The 13828-nt window shown below is 45.9% G+C and overlaps 1 protein-coding gene and 1 long non-coding RNA gene across 2 annotated transcripts in view; both read right to left on the bottom strand.

Moving 5' to 3' along the window:
• Positions 1 to 344: 344 nt before the first annotated feature.
• LOC119308996 (F-box/FBD/LRR-repeat protein At5g53840-like) lies at positions 345 to 2108 on the bottom strand. The gene is made up of 3 exons (XM_037585128.1): positions 1179 to 2108; positions 824 to 958; positions 345 to 718 (listed from the first exon to the last, which is right to left on the bottom strand). The coding sequence occupies exons 1-3, from the start codon at positions 2106 to 2108 to the stop codon at positions 359 to 361; spliced, it is 1425 nt and encodes a 474-aa protein (XP_037441025.1). The 3' UTR covers positions 345 to 358.
• Positions 2109 to 12651: 10543 nt separating this feature from the next.
• LOC119305110 overlaps positions 12652 to 13828 on the bottom strand; it is a 2908-nt gene continuing 1731 nt past the window's right edge. Inside the window, exon 2 of the long non-coding RNA XR_005148551.1 lies at positions 12652 to 13011. This is a non-coding gene — a long non-coding RNA (uncharacterized LOC119305110). The remainder of the gene's footprint in view (positions 13012 to 13828) is intronic.

Raw genomic sequence — 13828 nt, 5'->3', positions numbered from 1 at the left:
AGATCACAGAGTTAAGTTGCTTCCTTTTCCTTCTCCTCAATGGTATTCATGGGATATTCCAGAATTAATACCCACCTTCAATTTCCACTGAATAATGACACTGCATGCAAAGTCATTTAGCAGATGTTCCCATGGAAGATTAAAACGTGAATCTTGACAAGCCGGAGTCTCATACTGTAGCAAAAAAGTTGAAGAATCCAAAACTTTTTAGTGAGATTGTGCATATACCATCAAGCGTACGACAAAACAAATGACACAGATTGTACATATACACATACTACAAAGAAGGGTACTAAGCAAGTCTGAACAGAACACAAATGAGATAGGTAAAGATAATTCCTGACTGACCAAACCCATTTCAACATCTACACAGGAAGGGGTCATTCAAGTTAAGATCACTGAGATGCTTGCTCTCCCAAACAGCTTCGAGAGAAGTAGCAGTTGTAAAATGAAACTGAGCATCTCTTGAAGCCTTGTTCCCTAGCTGAAGCTTCCCACGCTGTTCTGCCAAGAACTCCTCGTCGTACAAGCTGGCCTCAACATGAAACGTCATTGACTCCAGCACTCTGGCATTCAGCAGAAAGAATTTGGCAAAGTTAACCTGCGACCAGCTGCCCAGATACGTTTCCAACACTACTGTCCTGAGCCGGATGTCTAGACATGTGAGAAGATCCTGGTGTTTACGGTGCCACAAATTTTTCTCACCCGAACTCCATGTCTGCAAGTGCAAAGAAAGACATAAAAACTTTCACCGCTTTAGAACAGTGAGTATATAAAAGCTCAGCTGAACGACGCTAGGAATTATTCAGGAAGAAACAGCCACCTTCACGTGCAGCTTCTCCAAGCATGGAAAGAATCTCATCATGTCAAGAACATTATCCAAACTAAGAATATCGACATTGACAGCTAAAATCTTGACAGTGCGCACCGCCGTTGTCAGGCTATCAGCGCGCAATCCCTAAATGGAGCATGGGAGACAAAATCAGGCTATATACAAGTGCAGATGACAAACACGGGTTAACTAGTTAGACATCCCATATATATATAAGGCAAGAAGTATAAAGAGAAGTTTGGCGGTTAATCACCTTAATAACTGTGGAGCCAAACACTAGTTTGGTACAATGGCCCCACCAATCAGTAAGGAAGCCCAAGGTGTGAAGTTTAGGCGCCGAGATTACCGACACCTGCAGACCCCGGTATAAGTAGAGAGGGATCAACTTTTCAAGACGAGGGGCATTCTCAATGATGAGTTTCTCAAACTGGAGCGGAGTGAATCCCTTGCAGTTCTCAACTTGATCTTGCACACATATGAACGTAAGAGTGACGGAATTGATCCGAAGGCGACGGAAGCCGAAGCTGGTGTAAATCATCAAGCATTCCAGAGCGGGGCAACCGGCGATGAGGCTGTGCAGAGAGTGCTCCGAGGTGGAGACGTATTCCAGTGACAAGTGCTTGAGGTTGGGGAAGTGAAGCCCTTGGGCGATGTGGTCGTCGGGGAGGTGGCAGCCACCAAAGGTGGCGACGCGGAGGGTGGGCGAGAAGCGGTAGGCGGACGCCGGCAGCGGCCCAAGCGGTCTACAGTTCTTGTAATAGACCCAGCACTCGAGCACCTGCAGGCCGTCGAGGGCGGGGGCCACGAGCCAGCAATCCAGGGCGGCGGCGGTGGCGGCGACGGCGAGGGGTAGGCGGTACCCCTTGACACGGAAGCGGCGCCCGGAGCCTTGGTGGAGGCTAAAAATGTGCGCTACAGCAGAGAGGGCGTTGTTGTAGACCCTATGGTATTTGACGACCGCGAGATCGACGGCGGTGGCGAGGTCACGGCAGTCGAGGTTGAGAGGCGCGGAGAGCCAGAGGTGGCGCCACCGGGACGCGAGGATCTGGGTGCAGGCGCCGTCCTTGGTGGGGAGGAGGGAGATGATCTCACCGAGGAGTTCGTCGGGGAGGGCGCTGATCCGGTCGACTCCTCCCTCGTCCCCTCCTGCCGCCCCGGCCCAAGGTTCTTGGCTGGTGGTGCCCAATCTCTTCCTCTTCTTGGCTGGTGGACAACCTGACGAAAAAGGAGCGCAGTAGGCCGGCCGGCGCGGAAGAGGCTTGCGCCGCCGCTCCATCCTCTCCTCTCTCACCGTCGGCGTCAGGCTCCTTTCCTCCTTTCTCGTGTCAAGATGGGCCCAGAGTGGCCAAGATACCAACGCTCCTTCTCCTTTGCTTGGCCAGCCCACTACGCTGGTTTTTTTTTCTTCTTTTCATGAAATTCAGCGACCTTTATATTAATAAACAAAACAATGATTGAAAGCTAGCTTGACATCATAAAAGAAGCTTGGTTTTTTTTAGGGTTTGGCCAAATTTTATTCATCAAAGACCACAGAAAGTGGGATACAAGTTGTGTCATGGGGCTGGCCCAGCCACACATGACGACCCGAAGCAAGATTAAGAGAGAATCTAGCTAATCTATGTGCCTCGTAGTTGTTGGTACGACCTTTAAAGGTAAATTTACATGAAAAGGATAGAGCTCTAGCCTTGATCTCGCTTGTGATTGTTGTATAGCTGCACAGAGTACCCCGGTTGATATCCTGGATCACTTGCTTTGGAGTTGGAAGCTACTACAAATTGATAACTTGAAGATCTTTAGCTAGACAAAGTGCCTCACGACATGCAATCATCTCCATTGTCGCTGGATCGTCCACTCTAGATATCACAATGAACGAACTGCCCAAGTAATTACCCTCATTGTCTCGGCAAACCGCAACCACCGTTCCTCTTCTACCCCTCCTGATTCCAGCATCAATGTTGATCTTTGCATATTGGGGAGGTGGGGCTCTGGGTCGCCTCGATGCACTTCCTGCTGCCGGTATCTGAGCAGTTGCGTGTTGGTCACCCCGGCTCTCCCCTATCAAAGCTAGCTCTTCCAGGAATCTGTTAATGAAGGAGAAGGTAGCATGTGGGCTCTGAAAACCCCCTTCATGGATAGCCTTCCTACGTGATGTCCAAATCGCCCATAAGGTTACTGCGAGTTTAACAAACATCTCATGCGGCAGTGATTCCAGTTGAGTGAACAACCAATTTTTGGCCGAAGGTTTAGAGGTTGCCAGTAGGTTCATCGCCATACCCTCATCAACCAATGCCCACGTGCATCGAGAGGGGGTGCATTCAAGTAAAGAGTGGCGCCATGAATCTGTAGCTCCGCATAGCCCGCATGCACTATCGTTCGTCATATGGCGGTGGCAACGTACATCCTCTGTCGCGTAGACTAGTGGCCATCAGGCTTACCTCTCATCCCATGCCCACACAAGCTTGCTCCTATGCTCTTGGCCTCGGAGTCGTGCGTATCCTCCTTCCCTTCTCCTAGAAGCAAGCCCAGCTCACTAGCCTCCCCTTTTTCTCGTATTTCCACTCTCCCAAGCGGCCTGCATTCTTTCGAGTACCCTGCAGGCGTGCACTGTTACTGCCCAATACAGAGAGAGGGGGGCGGGGTGGGGCGTGACTGTTAGTTAGGTTAAATGTTTGTCGTCCGCCCCGCCTTTGTCATCTGCCTTTTTGCTCTTTGTCGTCTGACGGCAAAGAGGGGGGCCGTTAGGTCAGCTCGTTAGTGGGGCCAACCTCCCTCTTTGTCGTCCGCTAACAGACGGCAAAGAAGTGGCTGAGGGCAAATATGATCTTTGCCATCAACCACTTCTTTGTCGTCTGTTTTTTGGAAACTGACGGCAAAGACCTCCTTTGTCATTTGCTAGCACACGGCAAAGAAGTGGCTGATAGCAAATCATCTGATTCCAGTAGTGATTCTGACTTCCCGGATAGAAATTTGCAAAAATGACGGTACATAAGACCCACTATACTACCATAAACAAATGTGCTAAGGGATAAATATGCCCTCATGATCAATATAGATAGTGCGATTATGGAATGATAAAATCAGCTAAAAGATATAGCAGAAATTTACATGGTAATGCCATAACCCTTTTTAAGGTTACCATGCTTCTAGAGTACAATTTCCAGGGCATTAGAAATTTTTGGTTACATAGTGATATACAAACAGGCCCCGCAAAAAAATAGTGATATACAAATAGGCTTTCAACAAAACTGCTACTCCCTCCGTTCCATAATATAAGAACGTTTTTCAAGCTAATAGCTTGAAAAACGTTCTTATATTATGGGACAGGGGAGTACTAGCCTACTGCTCAACTATTCAGTTTCGAGATCAGATTCCCCTAAAAAAAGTATCACCCAGATGGCCATCCAAATCTATAAGAGACAAATAAACAAAAACTGATACACACTACTAGTGAGAAATAGAAATACTGCTCCCAGGGAAGTTTGAGATTTCATACAATCTTCATGGCCAAAACGAGAACATTCTGTCATGAAAGGTAGATGGAGGATTGCATTGAAAACTGTATTGGCCATTTCAGAACACAAAGATACAGAGTGTGCATAAATACTACTCATCAATACTTCAAAGAATTTGCAGGATGCCCTGATCTCACTCTCTTAGTTCCAATATGTGTGTCAAGATGTCAATATGACATGAGGAAGAACAAGCTCATAGCAGTGCGATTTTTTCTTCTCTTCTGAATGACATAATGAACATACCCATTTTCATAACGGTCTTGGTTCATGTAAAACTGAATCTGGCAGCACTTCCCCTCTGCAAGCGGTTGCATAGTCTTTAGCGAGATGCGGTGCAGTTTTCTTGTGAGGGCATATGAACCTTTCCATGAATACCTTCTCGCTGACCACTACTGTGCTAAAGAAGTCTCGGTCGCGCTTGAGCAATCCATTTTCCTTGAGAAACTTTACAGCATAGTACCAAGGCTTGAGTTGGCCCTCTAAACTGAGACCGAGCATTACGGGTCGATGAGCAATGTAAGATGGTTCCAAGCCCACCCCAGAGACGAGGAACTCAGACCTACGCTGATGTGATTCTTTGGACCTCGTCAGCATCAATGGCCCCCTAGAAACAACAATTCTCAGCTCAGCATCCGACCACGTGAACGTGCTCTTCAAGTGCTCCACTCTGGCTGCGATCTTCTCCCCGCCGCGGAATGCGACAGCACTCAACGCATGCCTGAACATCCCAGAACCACGGGGCACACCTATCTTCTCGGCACATGCCACCGGTCCTTGGAAGCGCTCTAGATTGGTGGTGAGTAGACCTGGTTGAATGTTGCATAAGTTGGCAATATCACAAGCACCTATCCCGCAGCCCCGCAGAAACATGACCTTGGGCTTGACCACACCGTTGAGGTCAGACGGGAGAAGATAGCAATTTCCCTTGAGGGCCCGAAGGAGGTTCTCAGATGACCCAAAGACAGGAAGGTGGTAGTGCGGTCTGGAGACTATGGATCTACAGCGGAATCTGCCTCTGCCGCAGGAGAGCAAGACGAGGCGTGCGATCTCAGAACGCGAGAGGCTGAGGTTAGTGAGCCCCTCGACGACGGGGGGCAAGGTTTTCTCCACTTTGACACAGAGGAACAACGGGTCCTTGGCGACGAGGACAGCGATGTCGACGCCGGAGAGGCCGATGCCGTCGAGGAAGGCGCAGGCTTGGGCGGGGGACATGTTAGAGAAAAGTGGTATTGGTTTGATGCAAATTCTTATCTGTTTGTAAATTTGTATTTTGAAGCAGAACTATTGTTCTACTAAACATTTTTTTGAAAAGGAGGATTACCTCCGGCCTCTGCATCAGTCAATGCATGCAGCCATATTATTAAAATCGTAGCAAAGTCTTAGCATTCGAGGAAGCTCAAAATCCAAGCAAATAAAAAGGAGAAAATAAAAATGTAAAGCGCCACATCCGGCAATGAAGCGCCACAACCAGCGAGAAAGAACAGACTACGATGCCTACACACCTAGCCTATTATTAGCTTGCCATCCAAATCAGCTGAAGATAGCCCGTGCTACCGTCTCCCAGCAGTTGCACCTAGTAACCATATGCCCCCTGTAGTCCGCATGAGTGAGTAACAACCAGATATGGATCTAGGCTGTAGTTCTGTAGATAACTTGCAAAAAATTAGTGAATTTTGCACCATTAAAAATCATATCATTTCTAGTGTTCCATATAGCCCATAGTAATGCACATATCCCTATCCGAATATGTTTAGCTATGTGTATGTCTACTCCATTAAGCCACGTCCCAAATAACGTGTCTATGCTCATTGGAGGATGAATATTGAAAGCTATATGAATATATCTCCATAATAATTTTGCAAGTGGAAACTCGAGAAAGAGGTGTTTAATCGTTTCATTTTGATCACAAAACAGCACCTGGAATTACCAACCGATTCCTTTTTGTCAGATTATCTTTGGTCACGATGACCCCTTTGTGGACGAACCACATAAAGATCTTGATACGGAATGGTACTTTAATCTTCCATATGTGTAAAGACCTGGACAATGGCCCAGAATCTATTAAGTCTAAATACATGGATTTCACAGAGAATAATCCATTTGTGGTTAACTTCCAACGAATTTTATCTGCCTGGTCTGAAAGTTGAACTTACATCAACCTACGTACCGGATGTAGCCAAGCGTTCCAATGTTCCCCCACAAGAGATCTCCTAAATTAGATGTCAAGTGGTATTGAGTTTAATACTATGGCGATATAATCCTCCTTACGTTGCACAATATTATATAGGGAAGGATATTGTAAAGCCAGAGGCGTCTCCCCTAGCCATGTGTCCTCCCAGAATCTTATAGAGGTACCACTACCAATTAGGAATTTCACCCGCTGAAAAAAAGTTACTTTTGTCTTCATTAATCCTTTCCAAAACGGTGAGTCTGTTGGCCTTGCATTCACCTGGGCCAAAGTCTTAGTATGTAGGTATTTATTCTGCAAGATTTGTACCCACATGCCTTCGGTCTCTGTAGATAGTCTGTATAGCCATTTGCTAAGCAAACATCTATTCTTTACTTCTAAATTCTCGATCCCTAGCCCACCCTGATCTATTGGTCTACACATAATATCCCACCTAACCAGTCTATATTTCTTCTTGGTCTCATCGCTTTGCCAGAAGAATCGGGATCTATAAAAGTCTAATCTTTTCCGTACCCCTACTGGTACTTCAAAGAAAGATAGGAGAAACATCGCCAAACTCGTCAAAACTGAGTTAATCAACACCAGCCGTCCTCCGTAAGACATTAGCTTGCCCTTCCAGCAGCTTAGTCTTTTTTCAAATCTATCTACAATACATTTCCATTCTTTGTTCATTAACCATCTATAATAGATTGGGATCCTGAGATAACTAAAAGGTAATGATCCCATTTCACAACCGAACAAGTTTCTGTAGTTGTCTTGTTCTTCTTTAGCTCTCCCAAAGCAGAACAATTCACTTTTATTGAAGTTGATTTTGAGCCCGGGCAGTTGCTCAAAAAGGCATGAAATAAGCTTCATATTCCTAGCTTTTGCAAGATCATGTATCATGAAAATAACAGTATCATCTGCGTATTGTAGGACGAGACGCCCCCCCTCTACGAGATGGGGAACGAGACCTCCTACTTGGCCACTCTCTTTGGCCTGATTGATAAGTACCGCCAACATATCCGCTACAATGTTGAACAGCACGGGAGACATAGAGTCTCCCTGTCTTAGCCCCTTACATGTCTGGAAATAATGAACTGTGTCATCATTGACCTTTATCCCGACATTGCCTTTCTGTATAAATGAATCCACCTGCGATCTTTAGGCTTTGTATACGAACCTCTTCAAACATGGCTTATTGCTATCGATTCGATGATCCCTATAGGGTGCGGTCAGTGAGAGTTCATTATTGGGGACAGACAGACTGGCAAAACAGCAGTAGCCACAGATACAATTCTCAATCAAAAAGGGCAAGGTGTAATATGTGTTTATGTAGCTATCGGTCAAAGCTTGAACCTCTTCATACGTAAGGCTTGCTGAAGGAAGGGCCATTTGACCTTATCATATGCTTTTTCAAAATCCACTTTGAAGACAACCCCATCTAGTTTCTTCGAATGGATTTCGTGCAATGTTTCATGTAGGACTACCACCCCTTCTAGGATTTGGCGTCCTGGCATGAACGCAGTTTGAGTTGGTTGCACGACCGAATGGGCTATCTGAGTCAACCTATTCGTATCAACCTTTGTAAATATCTTAAAGCTTACATTAAGAAGGCATATCGGTCTAAACTGCTCAATACGAACAGCTTCCACCTTCTTTGGCAACAAAGTTATTGTTCCAAAGTTGAGGTGAAACAAATTTAAGTGGCCTTCGAACAAATCCTGGAACATAGGCATAAGATCTCTCTTTATGATATGCCAGCATTTTTGATAAAATTCTGCCGGGAACCCATCTGGCCCGGAAGCTTTATTATGCTTCATTTGCGATATAGCATCGAACACCTCTTTCTCAGTGAAAGGGGAAGACAACACATCATTCTCTTCTACGTTGAGTTGTGGTATGTCCCCGATCATGCTCTCCTCAAGAGAAACGAAACTTTATTCGGGTGCTCCAAAAAGTTTCTTATAATATTCGGAAATGTATAATTTTAGGTTCTCGTGTCCTACAATTGTACCCTCATCTTGTTCTAGCTGTATTATCTTTTTTTTATGCTTCTCATTAGCAATCATGTGGAAGAATTGTGTATTATCATCCCCTTGGACGATCTTAAAAACCTTCGCTCTAAGCGCCCATTTCATCTCCTCCTCTCTCATAAGGGCTTGGAACTTCTTCTCAGTCTCATTCTTAATATCTCTCTCAGAAGTATTAAGAAGGATGGACTCCGATTTCACATCAAGTTCATTAATAATTCGTATCAATCTTTCTTTTTCCACTTTATATATACCACTTTGGTGTTTGGCCCAACCTCTCAAAAACTGGCGCAAATGTCTAATTTTGTTTTGCCATCTCTCCACACTAGAAGATCCTCCCATGTCTCTGGCCCATTCAGCCGTATTGAGCTCCATGAAGCCTTCCTCTCAAACCATCCTAATTTGAAAGAGAAATTTGTTGGAAAATTAAGTGATTAAATGGTCAATATGTTAATTACCATAAGTTAAAGTGGGCCCAATAGTTAATTATGGGATTAACACTAATTAACGGCAATTAGCAATTTGCGACTGTGATTGGGGGGCTAATTAAGATTATGGTTAGGTCCCACCTCATATACATCGCTATATATAAAGGAGGGCATCCCTGCACCTAATTGATCATCGTATTGTTTAGGATAACAGTGCCCTCCGAAATTCACTCCAAATCCAATCGGGAGTGCGCTGGATGTTGACGTGAAGGCCTCTCCTTACTCCGGCGAGGTGCCGGAGTGATCTACTACGCTGCTGCAGTTCGTCATCAGACTCCACTTCCTCCACCAAGATGGCCTTTCCAAACGGAGGTATAAACACACTACTGTCCACTAATTTCCGCATCGAATCGAGTAGTGTTCATGTGTACTAGATGAGATCCGATTAGCAATTGCATAATCCCGGCAATATAATCTACCATTTGGTATCAGTAGCCGGTTGGATCTAATTACATGAATCTATTTGAGAAAAATTGGCAGTAGATCAATCTGTGTCATAGGACTTGCCTGAAAATCCGTGTATTTAGGCCTTGCCCGTGCACATCAGGGTGGTGCTACCACCGCCGCGCGCCTCAGGGCGGTGCTGCTGTCGCCTTGTGCATCAGGAGCTGCTGCACGCTCAGGTCGAGCTCGCGCCGCCATGAGCATCATGTTGGGTTTAGTACCACATCGGTTGTAGGGGAACACATAACACGACTTATAAGGGCGGGGGTGTCCCCTCCTAACAGGCTTGTCTTTTGGGGGGAGAGGGCCCAAGGCCTGTCATAAGTCGGTGTTGCTCTCCAGTTGGGCCTGGTTGACTCATGTGGGTCGGAAACGCTGGTGATAGCGGACCCGGGATTGCATAACAATTTTGTTAGAGTTGTGTCGAATATTATTGTACAAGTTAGGTTATAGTTGGACTTATTTTTGGACTGTGTGTAGACAGGATAGGAGTACTTGGACACGTGTATCCTAGACCTCTCATATATAGCGGGGGTAGACACACGATGTAACAAATGCGAACATAATAGCACGGGCACGCAGGGAGAGCCGGCGACGTGTGCCGGCGCCCGGGCGGCCGGAATGCGGTATTGTAGCGGTGTCATGGGGAGGAGCGCCCATAGTCAAGCCCCGGAGATATAGCCATATCGGTGAACCTCGTTAACAAATCTCGGTGTCGTTCCTCATGTGATTGCTTGGTCCTCGGTAGATCGATGGTGACCTCGGATTAATTCTAACAAGTGGTATCATGAGTAAGGTTACGAAAAGATTGTGGAAGTTGATCTAGAAGACACGGAGTTTGTTTTGTTATTTGGTTCGCCGCGGCGGTGAACGAGTATCAGCGGACGGAAGCCGTGGTTGAGAGCGATTTGGAAGTTGGTGAGTACTTGGAGCAGCAGCAATCGGAAAGAGCAGCAGGCGACCTAGTGTACGGCGACGGCGGAATCGCGCAAGTTCTCGACGAGATCGGGATGACATGCAGCAGATGGACTCCACCAGATCGGATCAATCGGTGCGGCGCGTGGGCTGTCACGTTGAGCGAGAGTCGGCTCCAAGGCGAGGCCCAAGCTGGCAAGGCCGGCTGGTGGGCTGGGAAAGCAGGCAAAGCTGGCAGGGCGCTGGGCGTGGAGGCCTTTGTGGGTGCTCAGCCGTGTCACGTGTGCATGCATAGCGAGCGCAGGTCGATGTGATGTTCAGTCATGCTGCGCCGGATCAGACAGAGATTTGTTGGAAAAAAAAAAGTCAAATAATGCAGGCCATCGTATCAATTGGATGTGTCAGAGAAAACAAAGAAAAAGGACAGGAGTATAGACCCAGGCGTCATGTGATGATGGAGTTCGTACATGTCTCTTTGGTAAGTGTACGTGTGTGTTGGATATCTATAAGGCTATCTTTTGGCTCTTTGTTTTGGGCATGGATTGTGTACATGATGGCAGCAGGATTATGACGCGGAGCCGCAAATTCAAAGTGATCGATGGGTTGGCAGGTTAAGCTATATATTCAAGTGTTGCACCAGAGATATATGGGAATAATCTGTTGAAGAATTAGGTATACTTGAAGGGGTAGCAGGAAGTCAAGTTGATCAAGATGAAGTGCATGCGGACAGAGAAGGCGACGTGCGTATAAGGCTCGGAGCAGTCTGGAGTGCGTTGTGGCAGGATCTTGCATACACAGGGCGTTAAGCAAGCCACGGAGATGTGCAGGGCGGACACAACGCAGGGTGGAGCATGATTGCAGTCGGATAATTTCGGCTGGGTCGGACTGGACGGTCTGATGGACCGACATGGATGTTGGTCAAAGCAGAAGACGACGGTGATTTCAGCGACGACGACATAGGAGCGTGATGCTGATACTGGTCGACTTTTGGGGCGTGGAAACACGTGGTGCATGCCTGAGGGCTTGTGCGGCTTCGACATACTATGGCGCATGGTTGATTCAAGATGGTGCACACATGAGAGAGCTTGAAGTCGACAGGGCGCAGGGTAGCATAGCGCAACTACATGGAGTCATGTTAAAGGTGGAGTAGGAGTCTGATAGATGACTTCACTCTGAGCTGATGGAGGGGCTATGACGTAAGAATTTGGAGAGTCAAAGCCTATTTCAGCGGGATAGCGAGAGACACGTGGATCGGACTGGGTACTAGTGATCTGATGGAGACGTGATACTCGACATCGGTCGATGATGATCGATGGTTCTCTGCAGTGGGGGTTGAGGTAGTGTGGGCTAGCTACCCGGGAGACTCGACTAGGACAGCAGAGGCTCGACATGGTGATAGCGGCGAGGCGTGCGGTAAGCATGGGACACAGCGACAGACCAAGGCACTGGTGGTCAGACATGTGGTCAGACAAAGTGTGCAAGGGTGCTGAAGCAGTGTTGACGAGTACTAGATTCAAGTTGGTGACTGGGTCTCGGTGCTAGTTGATGAACAGGAGTTGACCATGAAGAATCTAAGAAAGTGGCGGAAAGTCTGAAATTGTCAAAGGCTGAGAGAGTACATGGTCGTATATTCTGTGGTGTTCAGTGCACATGGCAAAGTGCGGATGACAAATACAGAAGGAGGCAGGGTGTTGTAGCTATGGGACATGTCAGAGACTATCCGGAAGAAGGGTGAGACAACTGTGAATTTGACTCAGGGTGACACAGGGCGACGGTGAAATTCCTTCAAGTTTCAGACAGACGGTCATGAAAGAGCAGTGATGTTGAGTTCAGATAACTCTTATATGTGGCATTCAATATGTGATTGTTCATTTTCACGCAGACAGTGGTCAGTGTGTCACTACTAGGGAAAAGGCTAGCAACAGCGCGGGTTTTAGGTGTATCAGCAGCGCGGGGACCGACGCTACTAATAAGACGCTACAGCTAATAGTTAGTAGTAGCGCGGGTGAAACCCGCGCTACTACTAACATTGTTAGTAGTAGCGCGGGTGCAACCCGCGCTACTAGTAATGAAATAGTAGTAGCGCCTCAGGTTTTTTCCCACGCTACTACTAAAAGGTTAGTAGTAGCCTGGATGCAAACCCACGCTACTACTAACGATGCAGTAGTAGCCAATCTGGTGTTTTTCCACGCTACTACTAACTAATTAGGAATTAAAAAAATAAAATCCACCAATTCCATTCTATGCATACAATTCCAACTAAAAAACACATATTTGCAATAAAGCAGCAGCATTACACATCATTACTAATCCAAGATTTATAATAAACCAGCGGCATTAGAGCACATCCTGTAAGAGCATACATATTGTCATGGCTTTTCATGCCTCAATTAAAACACCTACACTTCTTGCCAAGTCACTTAGTCCCAACTAGTGCAAACACAGTTACAGGCAAACCAAAATGCATAAAAACACCAAACAGTGGCATCCTATCTCTCCAAATGATCCGCTCCCTCTGCATCCTTGCAAGCATCTTCACGATAAGCAAATCCGCAGGAAAAAAGTCAACTTAGCATGTACTCCCTCTGTCAACTATCCAGAGTAGATTTTATCCATTGCCCTGGCCATGTTCAAGAAACACTAAATTAAGAATATTTCTACTCTAAATACAGGAGGCATCGGACAGAAAACAAAAGATGAGCAATATCATATGAGCAGAATAAAAAGGAGTTTGGACCATAGCATGGTTAACAATAAAATATAGTGCTCTAACAAAAGCAAGAGTGCAACACGTTGCCCTGTTCCCCTTTCAAATATCAACACACTAAAAAAGGCAATACTAACCTGATTTACTATCAGAGGGGATGGAATGCCTAAATTCACAATACTAACCTGATTGCTCACCTGTTGCCGCACAAATCTATGGTGTTCAGGAGTTCGGTAAAATTGATAAGACAATGCCCGAAACTGCTTAAAAGGATGATCCATTAAGAGATAAGTACTTGTAGAGCAGGACTATACTAATGATACTAAATATACTATTCTCAAAAAGTAAACAGAAAACTGAATCCGGTAGGTAGACCTGACAATTGCCGTCTCCGTCAACCTTGAGCTCAACCATATCTGCATCGTCTAATCTAGACAGTGACAGAAGATAGGATGGCCCTTTGAGCATTCATAATATGTTATTCCATTGTAATGCATGAATTTTTAACTTATAACTTAATTCATTTCTTTCATAAAATTATTTATTTAGTCTTTTTAAATAGCGACATTCGTGGTGCGGACAGGAGTAGGATGACGATGGCTTTGGTGGAAAAAGAAATTGTATCTCTTTGTTAAACTCGCAATTTCCTATTGGGCGAGCTCAAAATCTATATCAAATTGATCTAAAGTTAGCATTCCTTTTCAAAAAAAAAGTACGTCGTCTCAATTTG

This window comes from Triticum dicoccoides, chromosome 5B (genome assembly GCF_002162155.2).
Source record: "Triticum dicoccoides isolate Atlit2015 ecotype Zavitan chromosome 5B, WEW_v2.0, whole genome shotgun sequence".
Lineage (NCBI taxonomy): Eukaryota > Viridiplantae > Streptophyta > Magnoliopsida > Poales > Poaceae > Triticum > Triticum dicoccoides.
The sequence above is the reverse complement of the archived record's forward strand: the minus strand, read 5'-3'. Positions and strand labels throughout refer to the sequence as shown.